Source organism: Sorex fumeus, unplaced genomic scaffold (genome assembly GCF_029834395.1).
Source record: "Sorex fumeus unplaced genomic scaffold, SorFum_2.1 ptg000055l, whole genome shotgun sequence".
Lineage (NCBI taxonomy): Eukaryota > Metazoa > Chordata > Mammalia > Eulipotyphla > Soricidae > Sorex > Sorex fumeus.
This window is the reverse complement of record NW_026606112.1, coordinates 1,641,651-1,666,392: the sequence shown is the minus strand read 5'-3', so window position 1 is coordinate 1,666,392 and position 24,742 is coordinate 1,641,651. Positions and strand designations below refer to the sequence as shown.

General features: G+C 38.6%; 1 protein-coding gene across 1 annotated transcript in view; it reads left to right on the top strand.

Annotated features, from left to right (window-relative positions):
* SLC30A9 (solute carrier family 30 member 9) overlaps window positions 1-24,742 on the top strand; it is a 68,788-nt gene that overhangs the window by 30,795 nt on the left and 13,251 nt on the right. The window contains exons 10-17 of the mRNA XM_056125539.1: window positions 2,210-2,265; window positions 3,716-3,851; window positions 5,926-5,965; window positions 6,930-7,001; window positions 7,490-7,597; window positions 12,671-12,836; window positions 15,398-15,527; window positions 17,658-17,771. Coding sequence (XP_055981514.1) covers window positions 2,210-2,265; window positions 3,716-3,851; window positions 5,926-5,965; window positions 6,930-7,001; window positions 7,490-7,597; window positions 12,671-12,836; window positions 15,398-15,527; window positions 17,658-17,771 — 822 coding nt within the window. The remainder of the gene's footprint in view (window positions 1-2,209; window positions 2,266-3,715; window positions 3,852-5,925; window positions 5,966-6,929; window positions 7,002-7,489; window positions 7,598-12,670; window positions 12,837-15,397; window positions 15,528-17,657; window positions 17,772-24,742) is intronic.

Sequence of the window (24,742 nt, the reverse complement as noted above, 5' to 3'; positions counted from 1 at the left end):
TTCTCCTCATTGTTTTGATACAGGCCATTCCTGCCAGTGGGAGGTGATAATCTCCCATTGTGGTTTTGATTTGCATTTCCCTATGGAGTGATGTGGAGCATCTTTCCCTCTCCATGTGTCAGTGAGCCCTCTGAAGGCATTTTGTGGGAGAGGACCTCGCAAGTAGTGCTCAGGAGGCCCAGCAGCCTCTCCAAGTGAGGCATGGCCTAGGTGCTGAGGAGAAACTTGAGTAGCTAGGCTCAGGCCTGGGGGTGCTGGGGCTATGGGACTCAATTCAGTGGTTCTCTAGGGGCTGTGCTACTCTTGGGGTCCTCCTTAGCCCTGCTGCAAGTTAGGTAGGTGTTCCACACTTTGAAGGATCTTCCTGACTCTGAGATTTTTACAAATTAAAATACCTTCTTCAGTCCATCTTTTGGTAAAAAAGAAAAGAAAAATAAACCCCATCTTTGATCTTTACATACCCTGGTTCAATCCGTAATGCTACAAGGTTCCCTGAACACCACTGGGAGCGACTCTGAGAACAGTGCCAGGAGTAGCCCCTGAATACCACTGGGTGTTATCCAAAATTGTTATCTGTTACCCTCCCCCCACGCTTGGCTATAATTATATGACCATATGACATGGGGAGTCATCATTGATTATCTCAAGTCAATAGAAGACTCATACCTTATCAGGGCTGAATAAACTTTGATGTAAAAGCAGTTCTAGAATTTTCCTAACAGAAACTCCAGAACTGGCTGGTGAATACCTTATTCACATATAAGGTCCGTGAAATCATTTGGTCTGACTCTGGTACAGAATGAACATGCATGTTTCTAAGTGATAATGTCTGTGGCACCTCTGCCTTTATTGTATGGTAAATGGAATTATAAATATCCAAATGCCCTTGACTACAGGTAAAAAGATTCCCCAAAACTGCTTTAAAGGATCATGTTGGTTCATAAGTAACTTAATTACCTTATAATAATTCACAAGGGAAGACAAAATATATACATTCAGTATAATAACACAGTATACACCATCTAATAAAAACAAATCATTAGACAGCCAAAATTTGACCCAAACCAGGAGAAAAAGCAGTAGAAACACTCAGCGCCAGAGCCCTATTATACAGCAGATAGGGTTCTTTCCTTGCATGCAGTCAATCTGTGTTTGATCCCTGGAACCCATGTGGTCCCCTGAGCCTGCCAGGAGTGATCCCCGAGTATAGAGCCAGGAATAAGCCCTGAGCACTGCTGGGTTGTGACCCCCCAAACAAAAGATAAAAGCAAAAACAAAAGCACTGTGGAAACACTCATTAATGGATGACAGCTCTCTTAAAGAGCTGGGACCAGGGAGATGGTATAGGAGTTAAGGAAGGCTCTTGCCTTCCGACCCCAGCTGACCTCAGTTGGATCTTCAGCACTGCTTGTGGTGCCCAGGCATAACCAGAAGTCACTCAACACAACCCTGTGCCCCTCCCCTCCAACAAACAAAACAACAACTATGGTCATCCTACTGTTCTTAGAGGTATAAACAGTAAATTGTGTATTCTGCTAATCTGTCTCCTGTGCTTTATTAGGAGGCAGGTTGTAGTTTTGGGTATAATGCAGGCAGTGGGCTTGGGAGGCAGAGTGACACTTTGTTTGCTTAAAGAATATAGATTTGTAGAGAGGTGAGCCATTTCCCCTCCACCCCCCATACTGGTGGTAGGTCAAGTAAATTTGAACCTGTTTTTACTTTTAAAAATATACTTGTTTTAGTATTTTTGCCACACCCAGTGATGCTCGGGTTATTTCTGGCTCTGAGCTCAGAAATTACTGCTGGTGAGCTCAGGGGACCATATGGGATGCTGGGAATAAATAGAACCCGGATGGGCTGGTGTGCAAGGCAAGCTCCCTATCCAGTGTTCTTTCACTCCAGTCCCTATTGGACCTGTTCAAAACTATTGTAGGAGTAATTCATGGTGTGACTAGACCTTCATTTGCCTTTACTCACTGATGATTTCTAGATTTTTCTTTTATATAAATAGTAACTTTTGAACCCTTCTGCATTCATCTTTGTTTTCCTAAGGTAAGTCTTGGAGTCCAGAGTTGCTAGACTATTGCACATGCCTATCCCAAATCTTTCTTGGTCATCTTCAGATTGTGCCCTTCATATTATTGGCTTTACTCACTGTATTCCCATCTTGCTAATGATTTGTTTATTCTTGTTTTTTTCTTCTCCATAGGGTTTACTAGCAGTGGGCATCAGTAAGTCTATTCAAACACCAGATTCTACTCATCCGTAAGGAAATTGTCTTTATTTTGTTTCTATGTTTTTTGGTCGTAGGTCTTCAAAATTAAAAAGGGGAAAATGCAACTGAATTTTAGAAATATTCCATAATTTTTATAAACCTGTAATTTTGTGTTAAAGAATTGGTTTGGGGACTGAAGCAATAGTACATTGCCTTATCTATTGTATGAGTGCTCCAGTCCTACTATTTTCTTCTTAATAATATATTAATAATATATTTTGAATATTCTAGAAATATTGGTAAGCTAGTATAGAGGACATTTATCTTTCTAACTACATATTTACAGTACATTATGTCAAGAAAACAATTTTGCATGACCAGTTATATATATATGTATATATATATATAGCACTATCTTCCCGTTGTTCATCGATTTGCTTGAGCGGGCCCAGTAACGTCTCCATCTGAGACTTGTTGTTACTGTGTTTGGCATATTGAATACTTCATGGGTAGCTTGCCAGGCTTTGCTGTGCGGGCGGGATACTCTCAGTAGCTTGCCAGGCTCGCCAAGAGGAGCGAAGGAATCCAACCTGCCTCGGCCGGGTCAGCTGCGCACAAGGCAAACGCCCTACCGCCGTGCTATTGCTCCAGCACATATATATATATATATATATATATATATATATATATATACACACACACATACATATATATATATACATACATATATATGATATATGTTATCCAGAATTTTAAAATATAGTAAACTTTTTGTACATTTTTGTTTCTAAAGTTTTCTTTCCAAGGTATTTTCAGTAATATACTTTAGTGCTGCCAAATAGAATTTTCTTCAGTGCTAGAAATAGATTGGTTTATTATGTTTTGTTACTTAAGACTGAAGAGTACTTGAGATGTGGCTAGTTTGATTGGAGAACTACGTTTTAAATTTTATTTAGTTTCAGTATTATATAGATTTACGTGGCTGGTGATATATTAAGCAGTACAGAGCAAAATAATTGAAATTTTCACTTAGAACCTGTAAATTCTTTAAAAGTATAAAATGACAATAATGTTATTTAGCTTGAAAGTAACAAATCATAGTCCCGTCTTTTTATTTATTTATTTTTTGCTTTTTGGGTCACACCCAGCAATGCCCAGGGGTTACTCCTGGCTCTGCACTCAGGGATCACCCCTGGTGGTGCTCAGGGGACCATATGGGACACTGTGAATCGAAACCCTGGTCGACCACGTGCAAGGCAAATGCCCTACCCGCTGTGCTATTGCTTCAACCCAGTCCTGTCTTTTTAAAGTATATTTTCAGATATCTTGAAACGTTTATCACTTTGCTGATTTTTTGATTAGATGTGAGCGTGGCACTCACAGTTTACTTAAATAAAAGATCATAGTATCTTGATACTGTAAGAAGTTTAAAATTTTTGTCATATGTACTGAAGACTCTTTATATTTCTCCTAAAGTACATTATCATTTTTATTTTTCAGGTATGGATTTTCAAATATGCGTTATATTTCTTCACTGATTAGTGGTGTTGGAATATTCATGATGGGTGCAGGATTATCTTGGTACCATGGAATCATGGGATTGCTTCATCCTCAGCCAATAGAATCCCTTCTATGGGTAATTTTTTCCCCTTGCTCTGTTTTGAAGTAATATGAAATAGGGATTAAGTATGCTAGAATTTTTTTCTCATATTGATGTAAAACATTGGGCATATCTTTTGTCAAATGATTCAGTGATGTTGAACAATGTCTCTAGAGTTGCAAGTCAGCACTGCTTCTTTGTTAAACTCTTGGGCAGTTTCATTTATTTCTCGACTTCCTGTTGTAGATTTAGACTTCTCTTTATTCTTGTGCCAGGAGAAATCCTTCAGTAAGTAATATGTTCAGTTCCACTCGTCCATCTCATACAGTATTATGTTCATAGGCAAAAACAGTCAAATCACTCTGAATTCAGTGACTTATTAGCTAACTTCTCAATTGTGTGTGAATTTTAAGGTTTCTGGAACCTCATGTGTCTTTCCGTAACTAAATAGGAACAGTTCCATCAGACTACAACTCTAACTTAATAAGTAATGTATTCAGGGGCCGGGAAGATGGCTCAGTTTTCAGGGCTGCCTGGAACATGGCCCCTTGACTGCCATAGGTGTACCTTGGGAATTCCCGAGTACTGCCGTATGTGGCCCCAGAGGACCCCAATTACCACCAGAGTGGTCCTAGCAGCCCTGGCATGGAGCCACCTGACTCAGGTGACTTGAGTGCCATCCGTTGTGTTTTCTGGGCCCCCTTACACATCTGGGCTGAGTTCAGTGTCCCACAGGCCATTTTATGTTTGTTAAGTATTATCTCAGACTTTTGGTTGATTTATCCTGTCTCCTTTTATTTATTGGGTGATAAGGAGATCTTAAGTCCATTCTCAAGCAGAGAGGATTAAAAAGAATTGTGTGGCCAACACTTAGTTCAAGTGGTCGAGTCCCTACCTAGTAGTACTTATGAGTTGCTCAGTTCAAATGCCAGCACCACTGGACTCCTCTAGCACTCTTGGGTGTTGCCTGAGATGGTGAGCAGCTCTACGTTGTTAGACCAGAACACCAGCCCAGCAGACCTGCACCACCAGGCGAGTGAGCACTGCTGCTTGAGCACCTCCAGGTGTGGCCCCGGCATAAAGAAAAAGCTTAATTGCTTTGTTTCAGATTGGCAATAAGAGGCAGTGTAAAAAGCTTAGAATTGAGAATTGAGATGGAAAAGCCTATATTCTAGTTCTTAAACTGGTGTTATTTCTGTGTACTCAAGCAAATCATGTAGTTCCTAACAATATGAGTATTGGACTAGGTTCAAAATGTTCAAATCTCTATTTTAGGGAAGTCTGGTATCTGAAAGAATAATGTTGAAAATTGTACAGATGGTTGGTTAAGAGTTTTGATTAAAAATTTATTAAAGTTTGTCTGCTACTTTAGCTTTTTATATATTCTTAAATATATAAAATATATACATTTTAAAAGTTTTATTGATACCTATAATTCAGAAGTATCCTGCATACTGCAAGGAAAGAGATACTCCCCCCCCCAATTGAATGTATATTGACTATATATAATTACTTAATTTTCTGAACCAGGATTTAGGAAAGATTGCCTTGGTACTGGGTATTCAGATATATCGATCCAGAAATTCCTCTGGGTGTAGATCTCAGAGTCTCTGATAGTCACAGTCCCAACGTTTAAAACATTCTGGTCTCTAATGTTTCTGTTTATTTCAAATTTCAATAGTTATAAGCTAATCTTTTATTACATTAGCTCAGGTTCTGTTATAATATTCTATAGATTTGGCTATATAGATTATTATAATATGACCATTATAATCTTAAATTTTTTTTATAATCTTAAATTTTTATCTACTTCTTCTGAAAATGCTCTCTACTCACTGTTCACATTTGATCTATTTCTCATCAAGATTCTTACCTGAATTGGATTCAAATTTATGTTTTGTTTACTTACTTGGTTTGGTTTTAAGAGTACTTGTGTTGGTATTTGGGGAACTGTGTGGTGTCGGGGCTTGAACCCGGGCCTCCTGCATGCTTTGCATGTATTCTAGCCATTGAACCATCTTTCGGGCCCCTGTGATTTTGTTTTAAACTGCATAAGCAGTTGTGAGTCTTTAGCAAAACATTGACTTTTTTTTATTGTAATGTTTTCTAGGCCTATTGTATTTTAGCAGGATCATTGGTATCTGAAGGAGGTATGTACTATTATGTACTATTATGTACTATTAACATTTCTTCAATCTTAATTTAGTAATACATATTCAACAATCTCTTAAAATTCCATTAAAATGATGGGAATAGGTGTCTATGTTTTGTTTATTTTAAGGGAGCAAATGCTTAGTTGTTTCTGTCTTGGGGACAGAAATGACTGGGACACATGTCAAGAGAACTATTTTGCCTTTTTTTCCTTTCTTCTTTTTTTTTTTTTGCAGTGCTAGGAATTGAGTCCATGCCTTATGCATTGGAGACATCTTATGCATTGGAGACATGAACTTATCCCTGAGCCACATCTCTCTAATCCTTATTTTTATTTATTTATTTTTGTTTTCGTATCAGATCATAGTGCTCAAAACATCTGAAGTGGCACCTGAAAACAGTCTAATTATACTGAATCTCTGAAGCTCAGGCTTTAGTAGCTCTAATCAGAGAAAGCTGTCTTTTTGTAATACAATATTTCAGACTTTCTGAAAGCTTTCGGTGTAGAAGTATTAGGACAGAGAAGTGTTATTGTCATGTATGAATGCCTAATTTACTGCTCTGCTCAGAATGTGTTTACTTCAGAAACACTGCCACTTTCTATGCATAGTGTTCCCTTCATCTTTGACAGTTTGTAAAATGGGATAATACCACCTGCCTCCAGAGGCTCGGGAATCAAAAGTGATTGTGCGTATTGTAGTGTCTGATGTGTAGTAGGAATCCAGCAAATTAATGTGGTGGTGGTGGTGGTGGTAGAATTCTATAAATTGTTGTGATTTGGAAATGTAGGTTTGTTATATTTTGATGATTAATTGGACCTAGAGAATAACTAGTTAAGATAGATATTCTCAACACTCTGAAAGTGCCTCTAAAGTACAGCATCTTTTTGAGATGTCCTGTTTAAAATTTGGAGGCATGAAGTTTCTGCCTTGCGGATAATGAATGCTTTTTTTCCCCCTGCAGCAACTCTGCTTGTTGCTTTAAATGAACTTCGTAGGAGTGCTCGGGCCAAAGGAATGTCCTTTTATAAGTATGGTATGTCATTTAGAAACCAGATGTTTTATTTCAGTACCCTTTATTTGCTTAAAATTACCTTAGTGTCATTGCTTTGTTCATTATAATATGCATACCTAGAATATACCTGTCATTATAGAGACAAAATATGTCTCCCTTATGTGGCTTCTTTATGTGCTTCTTACACATTCATCAGCACTTTTTAAAAAAAGATGTATGTTATATATGTATTATCAGAACAACAATACTTTCTATTTGATTTAATTTGTGAGCTGAAATATTTCTCTAAATGCTTATATGACTTGTAAAAGCAATTTGACTTTAAATATCAGTTTATGTTAGTATTTAAACCAATAATTATGTTTACATTGATCAAAAATCAAGATCTTAAACATGTTTTTCTTAATTTGTATGTTAGTTTAAAATGGATACTTATAAATATTTCTTATAATAGGTAAGATTTTATTAAGTTTTTTTTTTTCTCCCTCTTTCTATTCCCAATAATTAAGTAATGGAAAGTCGAGATCCTAGTACAAATGTTATATTATTGGAAGATACTGCAGCCGTCTTGGGGGTGATAATAGCAGCCACTTGTATGGGCCTTACTTCTCTAACAGGTAAATATTTCTTAAAGTACAGGTGATCTATTTGTTTTATTTTAAATGATTCTCTAAAATGTATGTTTTTATTCTACATTTTAAATGGTATATTATGCCAGAAGGGCTGGAGTAATAGCACAGCAGGTAGTGAGTTTGCCTTGCACACGGCTGACCTGGTTTCAATTCCTCCTCCCCTCTTGGAGCCGGGCAAGCTACCTAGAGTATCCCTTTCACACGGCAAAGCCTGGCAAGCTACCTGTGACTTATTCGATAAGCCAAAAACAGTAACAAGTCTCACAATGGAGACGTTACTGGTGCCTGCTTGAGCAAATTGATGAACAACGGGAGGACAGTGCTACAGTGCTATTTTATTTTATTGCGGTGGGCTCATATGTAGTGCTAAGAATGCCCTAATATACCTCGTATATAGTGCTAAGTGGGGCCAGCAGTACAGTGGAGGTAGTGCTGCCTGGGGCCACATGGCCTGGGATCACCAGACCTGGTCTCACTGGTGCTGAACTCCAGGGCCACACCCAGCAATGCTTGGGAGCCCAAGACTATATCCAGAGAGACATGGGTGGCCATGTGTGCTGGGGATTGAACTTGGCATGCACCCTAACCTCTCTATATTATCTCCCCTGTCCCCCACTGTGATTTTATTTATTTATTTTTTAATGCAGGAGTACTGCTGTTTATTCAGCCATTAATTAAGCTGATTGAACTGGACATGAACTCCACATTACTTTTTTTTTTTTTTAGATTTTAAAATTGGATATCTATGAGATAGACCATTACAAAACTGTTCATTGTTGGGTTTCAGTCATACAATGATCCAGCACCCATCCCTCCACCAGTGTACATTTCCCACCACCAGTGTTCCCTGTTTCCCTACCACCATCCCTCAACACCCCAACCCCACCTCCAGACTCCCTCTATGGGAGGCACTTTCCTTCTTGCTCTCTCTCTCCTTTTCCTTTTGTGCAATATGGTTTGCAATACAGGTGTCAAGAGGTCATGGTGTTTGTTCAGGGCATTCGGTATTTTTATCAGGACAGTAAGGCTTGAGTAGCTTTTCTCTTGGGAGGCAGCTTTGGGGTGTGGATATGACTGCTGAGGCTTCTGGAAGTACAGGCAGGTGGGGGGAGGTAGCCCATCCCAAACCTCAAGAAACTCACAAAACCTTCATACCAGAAATTTTAGTAGATTATATCTTGGAGAGGCCCTTCCTGAGACAGTGGATTCAGGCCAGGAGTATGGCAGCGATTTTGGATTGTGGAAGCAAGTGGCTGATGGGGGCTCTGCTTGGGCAGGCACAGGCCAACCTGCCCCCCTTCGATTTACCCCAGTCTGTTCAGCCATGCGTGGGTCCGAGAGATTAATTGTGGCTTTTGATCTCTTTTGAGATTTATTTATGGGTCTCTGAAGCAAGTAGTGGAGCTTACAGGATGGCGCTGGAGTTGGTTTGTGGGGGCTACTGCGAGTGCTTCCATGAGTATTGGAAGTGGGGGGAGGTAGCCCATCGCAACTCTGAAAAAGCCTGGAGATTTCAGTCACAAAACCCGCATACCAGAATTTTCAGCAGATTATATCTTGGTGAGGTCTGTTCTGAGAGGGTAGAGTCAGTCCGGGGGGTATGGCGGTGATTTTAGATTGTAGATGCAAGTGGCTGTTGGGGCTTTGCTTGGGTGAGCACAGGCCAACCCGCCCCCCTCCAATTTACCCCAGTCTGTTCAGCCATTCATGGGTCCAAGTGTAACTGCGACTTTTGATCTTTTTTGATATTTATCTATGGGTTTCTGAAATAAGGCCAATAAACAAGTGTATATAGCTGAGCTGTAGGTGGTTTGTGGGCATGGCTCCCACATACGTAACTTCTGGGCATTTAATTTCTTAGTAAAGTTGGTCCCAAGTAGTTGGGGTCCAGCCAAACACACAGCAGCAATTTGGGGGTGTCCGGAAGCCTGAAGGCACCATCAGGCTGCTGATGCACTCGCCCTGCAGGTATAGGTTGACCTGTTGGCAGCACCATACCTTCTGCAGTAATCATTTCATTTGTGCTAGGATATTTGGTGAGTAAAAATGTTCAGAGTTCCCAGGCAGAAAGATAGTATAGCAGGTAGGGCATTTGCCTTGCTCAAGGCTGACCAGCTTATTTCCCCAAAATCCCATATGGTCCCCCAAGCACCACCAGGAGTATTGCAGAGCCAGAAGTAACCTCTGAGCACCAGAGTGTGACCCAAATGTTCAGAGTTCTGAGTTAGAAGTTTCTCTTTGTTAGAATAAAGGGGTCTGTAAGTTAGGTAGCTCAAAGGGGTGGAGCAGGCAAGTCTCCAAAGTTGGCACCTTATCTCAGGGCACTGCTGAGAAGGCATTACTTAGGTATTAGAATATTTCTATAATGCTCTGAACCTTTCTAGCTGCGTGACTTGATGGGTAATATAACACTCTGAGCTTTAAGTTCTTTACCTTACAAAATTTTGAGAGACTGGGAATATGGTGCAGCTCACATATACTTTAAGTTCCTGGGTTCAGTCTCTGGCACCATACACATAAAAGGAAGTATTTATGGTATTTGTCTTCATGACCACGTAAGTTCAGACAAGATAGGAGAGAAAAGTAATAAATTGTGAAATTCAAAGTACTAAGTAAATAAAATATTGTAGCTGTTGTTCATTTGTTTTTTGTTTTTCTAATATTAGTGTTAATATAGTAACTTTTGTTTTTCGTGACTCTCAAGTTATTTTTGCCCTCATTTTAGTATCTAGTAAAGCAATGTTTACATATCCATACCTCTGAAAGGACAGTATAATAGAGGTGAATGAGAATACAGGGAAATTGATTTTATCTTCTAAATTAAAAAAAAATTAGTATGAAAGATTCAATTTCTAAAGTTGGGATTTTCTTAGAATGTAACTTTTCCACTCCTAGCCTTTAGTCCTGGCATATTTAAAATAATTTTAGGTGATGAGCTTCCATAGTTCTGTAGTTTCTTAAAATAGTCTCCAATATGAATAGGTGTTTCTCATTAGGCTGTATATTTTAAAACTAGCAGTTTGAAGTTTACTTTGATCCCAAATGTTTCTGAAAGTTTAGATTGTTCATAAGGCTAACCTTACCAACCTTACTATTTTAGATAATTTTTGGATATAAATGAGACTTAGTTTAAAAGGGTGACTTGATGAATAAGTCAACTTTTAATGGATTTTTTCTTATGATAATTAGTCAAATCAAACATTTAAAAAATGTTAGAACGTTTTCTGTAAATTAAATTTTATTGAATTAAATACATGCCAAGAAATAAATATTTCCAGCTAATATTCTTGTGATTTTTTTAAAGATTATTTTTTAAAAATAAAAGTAGTAAAAATTTGGGTCTAGGGGATAGTATAGCAGGTAGAGCATTTGCCTGGCACCTGACTGACCTGGGTTTTGGTCCAGGTTCGATCTCCGGCATCCCATATGGTTCCTGGCATTCCATATAGTTCTCAGCATCCCATATGGTCTCTGAGCACCACCAGAAGTAATTCCTGAATGCTGGGTAACCCCTGAGCTTCAACGGTGTGGTCCCAGAACCAAAAAGTAAAAAATTTCATGAACAGTGTTTCATTTTAAATAGTAATTACAAATCTTTTGGTGTACTATATTTTGAGCAGTTTCACATACACATGAATCTGTTTATTTGTAATGTTACATTTTGATGGAATTCTTAGTAAGACTAAGTTGATTTTCTTAAGTAAAATTATTTCTTATCGCTGGAGCGATGGCACAGCGGGTAGGGCGTTCGCCTTACACGCGGCCAACATGGCCGACCCGAGTTCGATTCCTCCGCCCCTCTCAGAGAGCCCGGCAAGCTACCGAGAGTATTGGATATGCCAGACACAGTAACAACAAAGTCTCCAATGGAGACGTTACTGGGTCCGCTCGAGCAAATCGACGATCAACGGGAGGGCCTTTACTTTACAAGCAGTAATAAAGTTAAGTTTGGGGGAAGGAGCTGGGGGAAAGGTTGAATTTCAACTTAAAATATGACATTTCATGTTTAGAATAAAAACATTTTTAATCATAAAAACCGCATATGTAAAATTTGTTGTAAACATGGACCTATATATTCATGGTTAAGCTTTTCTGATTGGTTCTGGAAGAGAATTAAGTTCTGTAAACACAAGCAAACACTAGAATCAAAATTACCTGGGGAGTTTTCGAAGATGAGGAACACTGGATCCCACTTCTCGAGTTTCTTGCTTTCTTTTTTTGGGCATACCCAGAGCTGCAGTTATTGGGGACCACCCTTGGGGATAGTTGGGGATCATGTTCAAGATCCCATTCAAAACACGTGTTCCAATCCTTTGAACCATTTCTCACCCCAGAATTCACATTTCTGTCAAATGTTGGAATAATGCTGATGCTGCTAGCTAAGAGATCACCCCTTGAGAACCACAGCGTGTACTCATGGCATGCAGTGAAGTAAGCTGTTTCCTTTTTTCAGTGTCTGGAATGGTAATAGCTATGTATACTGTTTAGGGGAATAAGTAAGAGTGACCTGTATTATCATTCATTTTTCTTGTGGGCGCTCCCTGCAGTGCTTGGGGACCAGGCAATTCTGGAGATCCTGTACACTAAGCATCTGCCCCAGCCCTTGGCGTCATCTCCCTGCCCCCCAATCCTTAGCATTTTTTTAAATTATGTTTTAATTCTTTCAGAGAAGCCTGGTAAGATTAAGACATAAAACACGGTTATTTCAGCTGTTGATCTCACCATTATTTTGTCATTGCAGCCTAGGAAAAATGCTACTGACATATCTGAAGGAAATGGAACCTTCACTCTGTTATTTACATGTGTATGATGTTTCTCATCTGAAAAATAGCACATGCAAGAAACATCTCAAAAGAATCACACCATATAATGTACTTTTCCTATATAAGATACTATTCCCATTTTGTAGTGTAGTTGTTAGGAAGAATTTATTAAAGGAATTGGGAAAGAATTTCAGGTCCCTTGACTTTATAAATTCTGGCTCTCTGCTTACAAGACTTGCGTAGAACCATGGAAGAGGCCAGAGAACTGACTGGTTGTGTTATGTGCTTCGTCCAGGCAATCCGCTGTATGACAGCCTCGGTTCTTTGGGTGTGGGCACCTTGTTAGGTGCTGTCTCGGCATTCCTCATCTACACCAACACAGAAGCACTCTTGGGGAGGTCCATCCAGCCGGATCAGCTGCAGCGGCTCACTGAGCTCCTGGAGAACGACCCATCAGTCAGGTCAGCTTGTGCCTCTGGCACTGTTAAAGAGTCTAAAACTTTTTAAGAAATGGAAATGTTTGCTTGTCACACACTTCTAGGAGGGATTTTGGATCCTTCACCTTCAGAACACTGTGCTCTACTACTTTTTCTTTTTTTTTTCTTTTTTTTTTTTCTTCTTTGAAAGAGGTTGTACAAACTTTATTTGAAAGCATTGCTTCCAGTTGAATCTATAAATGCAGGGTGTGTTCATCCTCACATTTCACAACCAAGTCCAAGCCGAATTTATTAAACTGACTATCTTTGGGGAATTTTTCTTTTAAAATTATAGAAGGTCGCTAAAGTTTACGAAAGATGAGCCCTTTCATGGACACTGACTCTTTTTATAGTAGCTTTGTTGCTTCAAGGGTAGGGCTAAGGACCCAGGTATGGGCAACCTTATGTGGGACCTCCTCACTCCATCCTGCTTCTAACTGAAGCCTGCAGGCTGGATTGGGCACAGGGAACAGGCAGTGGCCTGGCAGCTTCAGTGCACCCTGTCCTCATTTAATCGCCAGCATTCCATGAGGTGAATACTATATTCACATGGAATAGCATCCTTTCAAGAAAGCAGTTTAGTTGTCTCAATAAGTTTCCTTTAACATTCTCTATATTTAAATATTTAGAATAAAGAATAAACTATTATTCTGGCAGGAATAGATGTTTGCGAAGTTGTTGTCCTTTTTAATTTTTCTTTTTTTGGTGGGGTGGAGGAGGTGGATGGGAAGGGGCATACATGGTGTTGGTGTTGCTCAGGATTTTACTCTTGGCTCTGAGCTCAGGAATCACTCATGGCGGTTTTTGTGGACGATGTGGGGCATCAGGAATTAAACCCAGGTCAGCCATGTGCAAGATGGTGGGTTAAATTTTTACTTGTTACTGTTCTTTTTTTTTGGGGGGGGGGGTCACACCCGGTCATTGCAGGGGGTTTACTCCTGGTTCATGCACTCAGGAATTTCTCCTGGAGGTGCTCAGGGGACCATATGGGATGCTGGGGATCGAACTCGGGTCAGCTGCGCACAAGGCAAACGCCCTACCCGCTGTGCTATTGCTCCAGCCCTGTTCTTCTTTTTTAAATATAGGCTCTTGCTGTTCTAAAATTTCCTCTAAGCACTAGGCTTACTGCATCCTATCAGTTTTGATATATCTTTATTTTTTTTTTCACTTTTTCAGTGTATTTTCTATTTTCACAATTGATTTATTCTTTGGCCATTGGTTACTTAGATGTGATGTTTCATTTCTCATGTTTGTGAGTTTCTCAAATGTCTTTCAGTTATTCTACTGTAGTGTCAAGAACGTACTTTGTATTATTTCTGTCCTTTGAAATTTGCTGTGATTTGTTTTATGGCTTAGCATGTGCGCTATCTTGGGTAATGTTTCACGTATTAGAAGAATTAGAAGAATCAGATAGATGACTCTTAGGTGTAGTTGGCCTCTAGTGTTCAAGTGTTCTATTTCTCTGTTGCTGATCTTTCCTAGTTGTTCTGCCCATCATTGGAATTTAGATATAAAACTTCCAGTATTTATTCCATGAGCTTGGAAAATAAGCCTAAACTACACTCCTAAGTACTTATAAAACACCTGAGGCTAATTTTACTTTTATAAAGAAAATATGGTACGATTTTTATCAGAGAAAGAGAAGAATTTCTTAGTGGTTTTCTAGGTAAGTTTGATTCCCGAGGTTTGGAGTAGGAGGTATGAAAAATAGTTATGTTTGAGCGTTTATTCCGTTTCCTAGGAGGCAGAATGGAATAATGGGAAGGCCATTGGGTTTGGGTATTTAAAGACGGGAAGGTAAGTCCATGCTCTGCCACTGATGAACTGAATTCCCTAGGGCAAGTGAGGAATGCCCCTCTGCTACCCTTTTATCATCCATGAATTAAGATGCCATGGTGCTTTATGAATCAAGCTGTTCACGAATTGCCCACTGTGTAATTGGTACCATATTCAGGCATTTTAGATATGCGTTGGTTCACTGTTCCTTGTACCAGCCTTGCTAGGTAGTTGTTTCCTTGTTCTTAATAGAATACTTCATAGAATTGTATAAGGAATTTTAAGGAAGCTATTGATAAAAGAAAAAAGATTATGATATAAAATGGCAACCTTATAGAAGAACAATTTAGAGTTGATATTTCTGGTTTTATTTCTGCGTCACACTTGGCAGTGCTCCAGGCTTACTCCTGACTCTGTACTCAGCAGTGCTCAGGGAACCAGCTAGGGTGCCAGGGATTGAATCTCAATCAGCTGCATGTGAAGCATATACTATATGCCACTATACTATATCTCCAACCCCTAGAGTTGATTTTTTTTTAATCCATAGACTTTCCCATAGACTTTATAAAATTTATATTTACATAAATTACCACAAAATAATGTACATGTTTGTACCTTTATTGACATTCAGCAAAAATGGAACTGTCACTTGTGGGTAACCCTTTCTCTGAAAGTGATACCAGGGTATATTTTTCATCACTGGTGGGAGGAAGAACCATTCTAGACTTTGTATAAAGTATTTTCTAAATTTGTTTTGTTATTGATTGCAGGGCAATTCATGATGTTAAAGCCACAGATATGGGATTAGGTAAAGTAAGATTTAAGGCAGAAGTAGATTTTGATGGACGAGTTGTTACAAGATCATATTTGGAAAAACAAGATTTTGACCAAATGCTACAAGTAAGTTCATGTATTTATTTTTTTTTTAAATATATATGTGTGTGTATACACACACACACAGACACAGTGGTGAGAAAAATAATGTGGTGAGAAAAATGATGTGTTAAGTAAATAAAACTTTTTCTTTTGCAGATATTAAAGTCACTTCAGCTTTCAACTTGTTAGGGCTCCAAAATTGGACAGAGACCCTTTTATTTACCATAGAGTGGGTAGGAGAAGACAGCAGAAGAACAGATTTATTATTAAAGTGCTTTTTATGTGCCAGGCATTTTATATGTGATGTCTAATTTATTCTGTACAAGCTTGCTTGTGAGGTAAATAATATTTTCATTTTGTATATAGGCAAATTGGGACACAGAGATTAACATCAAAACATTGAAAAGCCGTAGTTATGTCAGTTATTAACTTTAGAGCTCTGTGATTCTAGAACTCCTAATTTTTTTTTTAAATTAAGATCAGTTTAAAAGAAAATTTACAGAGGCTAATAGAATAAGCTGCAGAGAAATTACCACTAAGCTTTTGTCAAATCCTAACATCTCTGGATGATATTTGCTTAAGATCTTATATTATTACAAAAAAGATGAATATCCCTGTATTCATCCATCCTTGAGATGAACAGTTATCTTGAATTTAGTACCTATCATTTTCATTCAGAATTTTATGATTTTACATTGTTTTTTCAGCAGAGCATATTTTAAACATTTTTAGGTGTTTAAAAATTGATTTAAATGACATCATACTATTTGATTCTCTGTAGTTAGCTTGGCATCATGTTTTTGAGGATTTTTTTTAAATGTTGTTCAATATATCTTTAGTTATTATTTTTTCTATATAACATTCCATATTGTGACTGCTACAGGTTTTTTTTGCTTTTTGGGTCACACCTGGTGATGCACAGGGGTTACTCCTGTCTCTGCACTCAGGAATCACTTCTGGCATTGTTCAGGGAACCATATGGGATGCCAGGCATTAAAGCCGGGTCAGCCGTATGCAAGGCAAACACCCTACCTGCTGTGCTATCACTCCAGCCCTGCTATAGGTTTTTAATCCACTCTTTAGCTGGTGGGCATTTATATTGTTTATTAAACTATTAGAAATTATAACATTCTCTTTCAAGTTTCTTTTTTTGCATGTGCAAGAATTTTTACACTAATACATATAAATGTAAAATAAGGGGTCATTGAATAGATGTATCTTCAGCTTTCCTATAAATTGGTTAACTTGACTTCAAAGTGTGTCAATTTAACTTTTATTATTAAGTTTCTGTTTCACATTTTTTCTAGGTAGTATTGGCAGAGCATCATGATAAATGTGAAATGGTGTATTATTTTTTAATATAGATTTTCCTGGTAACAGTGAGGTCAGTTAGGAAGCATTGTTGTTTATCAACAATTGGGAATGTCTCTCTCTCTCTTTTTTTTTCCTCTCTTGCATCATACCCAGCGTTGCTTAGGGGTTACTCCTGCTCTGCACTCAGGAATTACTCCTGGCAGTGCTCTGGGAACCATATGGGATGCCAGGGATTGAACCCGGGTTGGCGACATGCCCTACCCACTGTACTGTTGTTTCAGCCCCTGGTTTGTTTAGTTATTCTGAAAAATCTATGAACATTTTTCACATGCTGGGTACTTAATTCTTCTTTAGCAAATATCTTTTTCAGCTTTATGAACTAACATTTCACTTTGTTGTACAGAAGATTTAATGTGTTTTTTAATTTAAATTTATCACCATTTTTGCTGTGCTTTTTATTATGTTTCTTCACATTTTTTATCTCATTATTATAAAGTGTTTTTTTCTCTTCCAAAAATATTATGGTTTATTTTCTATCATTAGGTTTTAATTCATTTAGAATTGTTTGTTAAATTTATCTGAGTTAGGAATTTAATATTTTCTTTTTCTCTTAGAATAGCTCTGGCACTAATTATAATAATTCATTCTTTTCCCCACAAATTTTGTGATATACCTGTTTAATTTTTTCTTGCATCAGTTTTTTAAATTTTGCTTATTTATTTATTAGTGTTTGAATCACACCTATGCTCAGGGGTTACTCCTGGTTCTGCTCTAAGGGATCAATCACTCCCTATGATGTTTAAAATATGTGTTTGTTTTTCTGCTTTCATTTTGTTGTAGGAAATACAAGAAGTAAAAACTCCCGAAGAACTAGAGACTTTCATGCTGAAACATGGAGAAAATATTATTGATACTTTAGGAGCTGAAGTGGATAGACTTGAGAAAGAACTGAAAGTAAGATGTATTCATAATACTTAGGTCAGCTATTTTTTTGGAGTGCATATTCCATGTCAGACACTCTGCTGATTGAATCACATATTCTCCTCAGTTACCTCACAGTAGTATTGGTAATCATGGGTAAGAAAATAACTGGGTGAGGAAATAATTAGGTTTATTTCTCATTTTCCTGAGAAAGTAGAGGAGTTAGGACTTGAACACTAAACTCTGCCTCTAACCGCTATTCTGATAGTTTAGTTTCTAAAGTAGTCAAAGGGCTAAGACATTTTGTAAAGTTTAGAACCACGTCCATTGGTGCTTGGGCTGCCCAGATAACATTGCTGGTGGTACTTGGCCCAAAGGTGCAGGCCTGCAGGGTCAGTGCCCAGCTTTCTTTGTGGTGCTGGAGGTTACCAGGGCTGCACCTGGCAGCAGTTAGGTTGTTTTTATGATTCTGCTTTGTCTGTGGTGTGTGTGGGGAGTATGTGTGTGGGGGAGTAGGGAGTGGACTGGAGGTGGGGGTGGGGGGCCTGACTTGAGCTGTACCTGGGGTGATCAGGAGCTATTCCTGACTCTGTGCTCAGGAGTGACCCTTTTACTATACAGGGAATCATCTATAATGCCATGGATTTGAACCAGGGATGCTGATGCCTCTCTGATCCGCATTTTTAAAAGAATTAATTAGTTTTGGGTTTTAAGGCCACACTCCTGTCTCTCTTTTCAGGGATCAGCCCTGGCAGGGCTCCAGGGACTATATGGGGAGCTGAGTCAAACCTGAGTTAGCCATGCATAAGCAAGCGTCCTACCTGCTGTACTATCTCTCCACAAATCTTATTAATTTTTAAATGAATAGTCCATAAGTTTCTCGAGTTTAGACTTTGATCAAAAGTTAGAAATAAATTGAACTTGATTGTACATTTAAGTACACATCTAGCTTTTCGTACATCTGATTTATTTATTCAAAATACTTTTAAGTGCCTAATTGTTTTCATACATTAAGTGACCCTTGAGTTTTATTTCTTTGCAGTGAACAAAACTTGTAAGTGATCATTAATATATATGGCTTATTGATGACAGTGTATTTTCCTTCAACTGGTGTTAACTATTCTTTAGCTTTGTTAAAAAATAAGGGAAACAAAAACTGAAGAGAAATATTTCTACCACTGTTTCATTATCTTTCATAATCTAGATTCTAGATCGAGCTCATAATAACATTTCTAATAAGGTGATATTAAGGTTAATTTTTTAGTTCACGGGCTTTAGTTCATCAAGCACAGTTTCTGAAGTTTCTAAATGAATATTTGTCAAATATTTTGGTATTAAGCATGGAGAGGCCCACTGGTTTGAGCACATGCTTTGCATGCAGGAGACCCTGGTTTCTGTCTCTGGCACCGCCTGGACCCTTGAGCACCACCAGGAGCAACCCAAGCCTGAGCCAGGACTAACCTCCAAGTATTGTTGTGTGTGGCCCCAAAACCAAAACAGAACAAAACAAAGAAGAGGGTCCAAAGATCTTTTAAGTTATAGTTATTTTACCAAATCATAAAGTACATTTTATTCTGTAAAACACAATAAAACGACATATGTTAATATGAATAATACTTCAATGCTTCAATGTAAGATAGCTGTTTTTCAAAATGAAAAACAATTAGTGTTGCTGTGGATTTTTTTGTGTGTGGATTTTTTTTTGGCTTTTTGGGTCACACCTGGTGATGCACAGGGGTTACTCCTGGCTCATGCACTCAGGAATTATTCTTGGCGGTGCTCAGGGGACCATCTGGGATGCTGGGAATCGAACCTGGGTCGCCCCCATGCAAGGCAAATGCCCTATCCGCTGTACTATTGTGTACTGTTGGTCCAGCCCCAGTGAGTGTTATTGTTTTGCCTTTTTTACAAAACTTGAAGACAATTACATGCCCTCTTTGTTTCTTCATTTTGTTGCCATGCCTTCTTTTGACTTACGAATATAAAGAACAGGAAGAGTCTTTTTAAGTACCCTTAGTCTTCTGAGATCATTGTGAAGGTCTCTTTTGCTATTACAACAAAAACCAACAATTGGTAGCCTCTTACCTTTGTTGCAGTGTGGACTCTGAAGCCACACCAGTGATATTTTTATAAACTGTGAAGCATGCATGGGCATAAGACCATCATCATTTCTAACAGCATTTGCAATTTTTAAAGGGTTCCTAAAGACAACCTTAGGAATGGTAAGTCACTCGGACTCACAGAGCTAGGTGTGTGAATCCTTTGATATTCATGATTAAGGCTTATTACACAAAAGGATGCAGATTAAAGCCAACCAGGGAAGGAGGTTCATGGGCAGAGTTCAGACATGAAAATTCAGTTACCTGCTCCCATGGAGTTACGGTGTGTTTCTCTCTAGACAACCATGTGTGGTAATTTACATGGAATATTTTTGACCAAGGAGGTTCAAATGAATTTTTGGTATCCAGAGATTTTACTGAAACTCCACAGTCCTCTGCCCGAATGACTGACCTTTTGTTTCCAGCTCTCTGAGGAAAAAGTTGACACCTTTTTATTCTGGAGATAGAGCAGATGCTTTGTGGCCAGCGTAAACAAAGTTGTGATTATTGGGCAGGACAATTCATGAGCCTAAAAATTATCTCCTGATAGCTCAGACACCAGACCTCTCTTTAGATATAGTTGATTCTCTATGTTAAAATAGAGATTAGGATTAAAATCTATTAGTCTGGGCCAGGGAGCCAGTTAAATGGTAGATTATGTGGTAAGGCCCGGGCTTCTATCCCCTGCACTGTGTGGCTCCCTGAGTACTGAAGAATGTGGTCCCACGGTGGTCCATGGCTCCCCAACCCCATCCTCTTGTGCCACTAGCTGTATGTGGTCTAAATGGGTCTTTTACCAGTACATAATTCTGTAACGTTGTAGTTGAGCACTTGTGAAATAACTGTTGATTGAATTTGTACTCTGAATGTGTTGCCTTCAGATGAGGTTTTATTGCACAGTTGGGAAACTCTAAGGCTCTTGTTCAAGGATAAACGTTCTAGTCTTGTGATTTTCACTTGAAAACATGCATTTTACTGCCAACTATTATTATTTTTCTTGAAGTAGCAGCAATTTTTTTTTTATTTTAAAGAAGATGCTTGTCAAATAACTCATTTGAATACCAAGAGTGTTTTTGTTTTTTTTTTTTTCTTTTTGGGTTACACCCAACTCAGGCGTTACTCCTGAGTAACTCCTGAGGAGTTAGTTACTCCTGGCTCGGTACTCAGGAATCACTCCTGGTGGTGCTCAGGGGACCATATGGGATACTGGAAATCAAACCCGGGTCGACCTCCTGCAAGGCAAATGCCTACCCACTGTGTTATCACTCCAGCCCCAAGAGTGTGTTATTCTTTCAGGGCAAAGTGGTGTTCACTAAAAAGGCCTCCTACGCCACTCACCACTCAGGCAGGTGTGTTTCCTTGTGACACGTCAGACTTCAGTAGGAAGTGGAGGGCTTCATGCACCCATTTTTGTCACAGAATGCCTTCAAACTGTCCTTAGGGTTGAGGTTAAATACATCAGTGCCTTTCCTACTCCGTGAAGAACACTTTAAAGCGAAACTAGATTCCCCGCCCCCCCCCCCCACCTTGTAGTAACAGTAATCTGTTCTCTCTCTCTCTCTCTCTCTCGCTCTCTCTCTCTCTCTCTCTCTCTCTCTCCCTCCCTCCCTCTCTCCCTTTTCCTTGTATTCGCTGGAGCGATAGCACAGCGGTAGGGCGTTTGGGTAGGGTGTTTGCCTTGCATGCAGCCCATGTGGCCGACCCAAGTTCGATTCCTCTGCCCCTCTCGGAGAGCCCGGCAAGCTACCGAGAGTATCTTGCCCACATGGCAAAGCCTGGCAAGCTACCTGTGACGTATTTGATATGCCGAACACAGTAACAACAAGTCTCACAATGGAGATATTACTGGGCCCGCCCGAGCAGATCGATGAACAATGGGAGCACAGTGCTTCCTTGTATTACGCAAAGTTCCCAGTAGTTCTATTCACCATTGCTTCCTGCAATAGCAGAGGAAATGTCAGCATAGTCTCAAAAGGCAGAGGACATCATAGAGTTATTATGAAAGTAGTTTTGACACCTTGTCGTTCCCCAGGTCTTAGGATCCAGTGATTTTTGAGGTCTAAGTAAGTAAAATGTGAGATTATTATTTTTGTGCAGGATGATATGCAAATTGAATACTTTTTGGTTTTCTAGTCAATCTGCTTTTAATTCCCTGGCAAGGGAAATAATGCATTTTAAAAATAAATCTTTGTTTTGTTTCACACTTGAATAGAAAGTCAGAAGCCAGATTTAAGATAAATTGGTCATTCTCAACAGCATTTACTCTTGTTCCACTAAAATGAATCGGTTTTTATTTGGCTGATTTTTTGCTTTAAAAGAAAATAAGAACTTGAACCATCTCATGGTGTAGTGATTTATATAATAATACCTTTACACCGGTAAGTTAGATTTAACCTGCACTTTCACGTGAGAACATCTTGACTACAGTATTAAGACAGACTTAATTTCAAGACAGGAAGAAAGGTCTTTATAGTGAGGTACCAAACCCAAGAGAATATGAGAATACATGGATATAATTTTTCTTCCTTGCATGAAAATGAGATGATTTTCTTTTGTAAAGTAAAACTCAGTACACTAGCCTATTTCTTCCTTTTTGGCATCTAAGCATAATTGCTTTAATTTTAAATTTTAATAGTTATTAAATTACTGTGGAAATTCTTACTCTGATAAAATTCTGCACAAATCCTGTTAGTTGTATTGACTCATATTGAGTAAGGTCTTTCTGCATACTAGAATAGGTGATATTTGTGACTTACAGCTCATCTGATTCTGTGTGAAGATTTTAGTAATATAAAGTTTCTTATTAGAAATGTGAACTAAAATCTGTTCTTATTTTGAAGTTCTTTGAACTATTAAAATTCTTGTGTGTTCTGTTGCTATGGGTAGACTGTTCTCTTACATGAAGGTTTTTGTGCTGGGAGGAAGTAATTCTTTTGGAAATTAATTTTAAGGAAAGATGCTACAGCACTTGTAAATTCCTTAAAATGCTCTTGGCAAATCATCTTTCCTTTACTCTCTTTCCTCCTGTAGCAATTACTTAACCATGGATGTACAGCATTACAAAATACATAATTTGGTTATTATCTCTTAGGTAAATTGTTGTATTATGAGTGTTGGACTAAAATCAAGTAGAATGTTAATTATTTCAGTTGCATTGAACAGTGACTGAGATATTATGGATCAATATCTATTTGTTGAATGAGGAAATAAAAATTAAATGATAGGCAGCAACCCTGAGTCCCACTGAGTGTGCCCCAAATACTTAAGGAAAAAAAATGAGGGGCATTAGTCCTAGTTCTTTTATTTATTCATTCAAGAATATTGTGTGTCTGTATATTGAATATATTTTAGAAGTTTGGTAGAGAGAGCATAGTATATTAATATTCTTTTTTCTTTAGTTGTTGTTATTAACATATGATACTATCTTTTTTGTTTTGTCCATCCCTTCTTGCATAGGAAATGTATTCCTAGCTTTCTACTTGGGGTCACTCTCAGCAGTGTTTGAGGGACTGTGCAGTAGCAGGGGTTGAACCTGGGCTCCTGAATACAAGCATGCACTCCAGTCTGTCCTGCTCGCCTCGCTCTGGCCCCTGTGTACAATAATCCTAGACTTTCCAGTTAAAACGTTTCCAGTTGTATGGCAATATATAAGGGTAGATTGAAATGGGAAGGTAACATTCATTTCTCCTTTGGGAAATCTTTTTATGCCATCTACATTTTAAGAGATTATGTCTATAATCTGTGGGGAAGAGTGTAAAATACAACATAGAAAAAAAAGTGTCCTCCATGTTTGGTGGCTTCCCATAACTGTGCTCACAGGAGAATCTGAGAAAAGTGCCCTTAGTTACTTGAATGCTAGTGACAAGAAAAATCTCAGTGCACATTGAGTGGAATGCTCTAGCGGGAGTTCAGCTCCACTGTTAGGACCAGCTTTTATTTTATGATGGATTCTTTTCATAAGTTACCAAATGTTTAAAGGATATGTTTATTTCAAAAAAATTAAAAATTATTAATCCTAACTATAATCAGAATCTCACAAAGTTTTCCTTCCCTTACTGATTTTATTACCGAATAACGCATTAAGTTTAGAAAGTCAAAATAGAACTACAAAGTATATAACCTTTAAGAAGTTATTTGTTCTCAATTTAGTAAGTAGTGGAGGGGGCCAGAAAAATAGTACAGGGATTAAGAAGGCACAGCCATGCCTGCAACCAACACCAGCAACCATGGTTCCCTGAGAAACTGCTATGAGCGATCCCTCAGCACAGAGCCATGAGTGATCTTTGAGCACCACTGAATCAGTCCAAATTTCCCACCTCCCCAAAGTTGTGAGGTGTCCAGTGGACTATATTCTTTTTTTTTTTTTTTTTTAATTTTTATTAATTTATTGAATCACTGTGGGAAAGGTTACAAAGCTTTCAGGTTTATGTCTCAGTCATGCAAATATCAAACACATTTCCCTTTACCAATACTTATTTTTTACCATGAAGAACCCCAATAAAACCCCACCCCCCACCCCTCCCCATCCCTGTGAGGCAGATGAATTCTAGTTAACACTCTATCTGCTTTGATTAGATTCATTGTTTCAATAAAAGATTCACCACTATTATTTAGAGTTTACCCCCCCCCCCCAAATCAGACTTGCTGAAAAAGCATTGTGAAGTGATTTGCTTTCTACGGCTGGGTTCAAGAATTAAATGTTGGTTTTGGATTTCTGCTCTTTTACCTATTGACCCTGGAAGTATTTCTATTGAAAGTCAGGTAGTTAAGAAATTGGTTTCTGTGTTCTGGAGTCCTGGCCGTGCTGGAGAGCCGCTCGCGGGGGGCAACCGGTGGCCTCGGTAGGGCGTGAAGGGCGGAGCGAAACGCCCCCCTTCCCATGAGGTTTTAGTCGCCCCCACACTC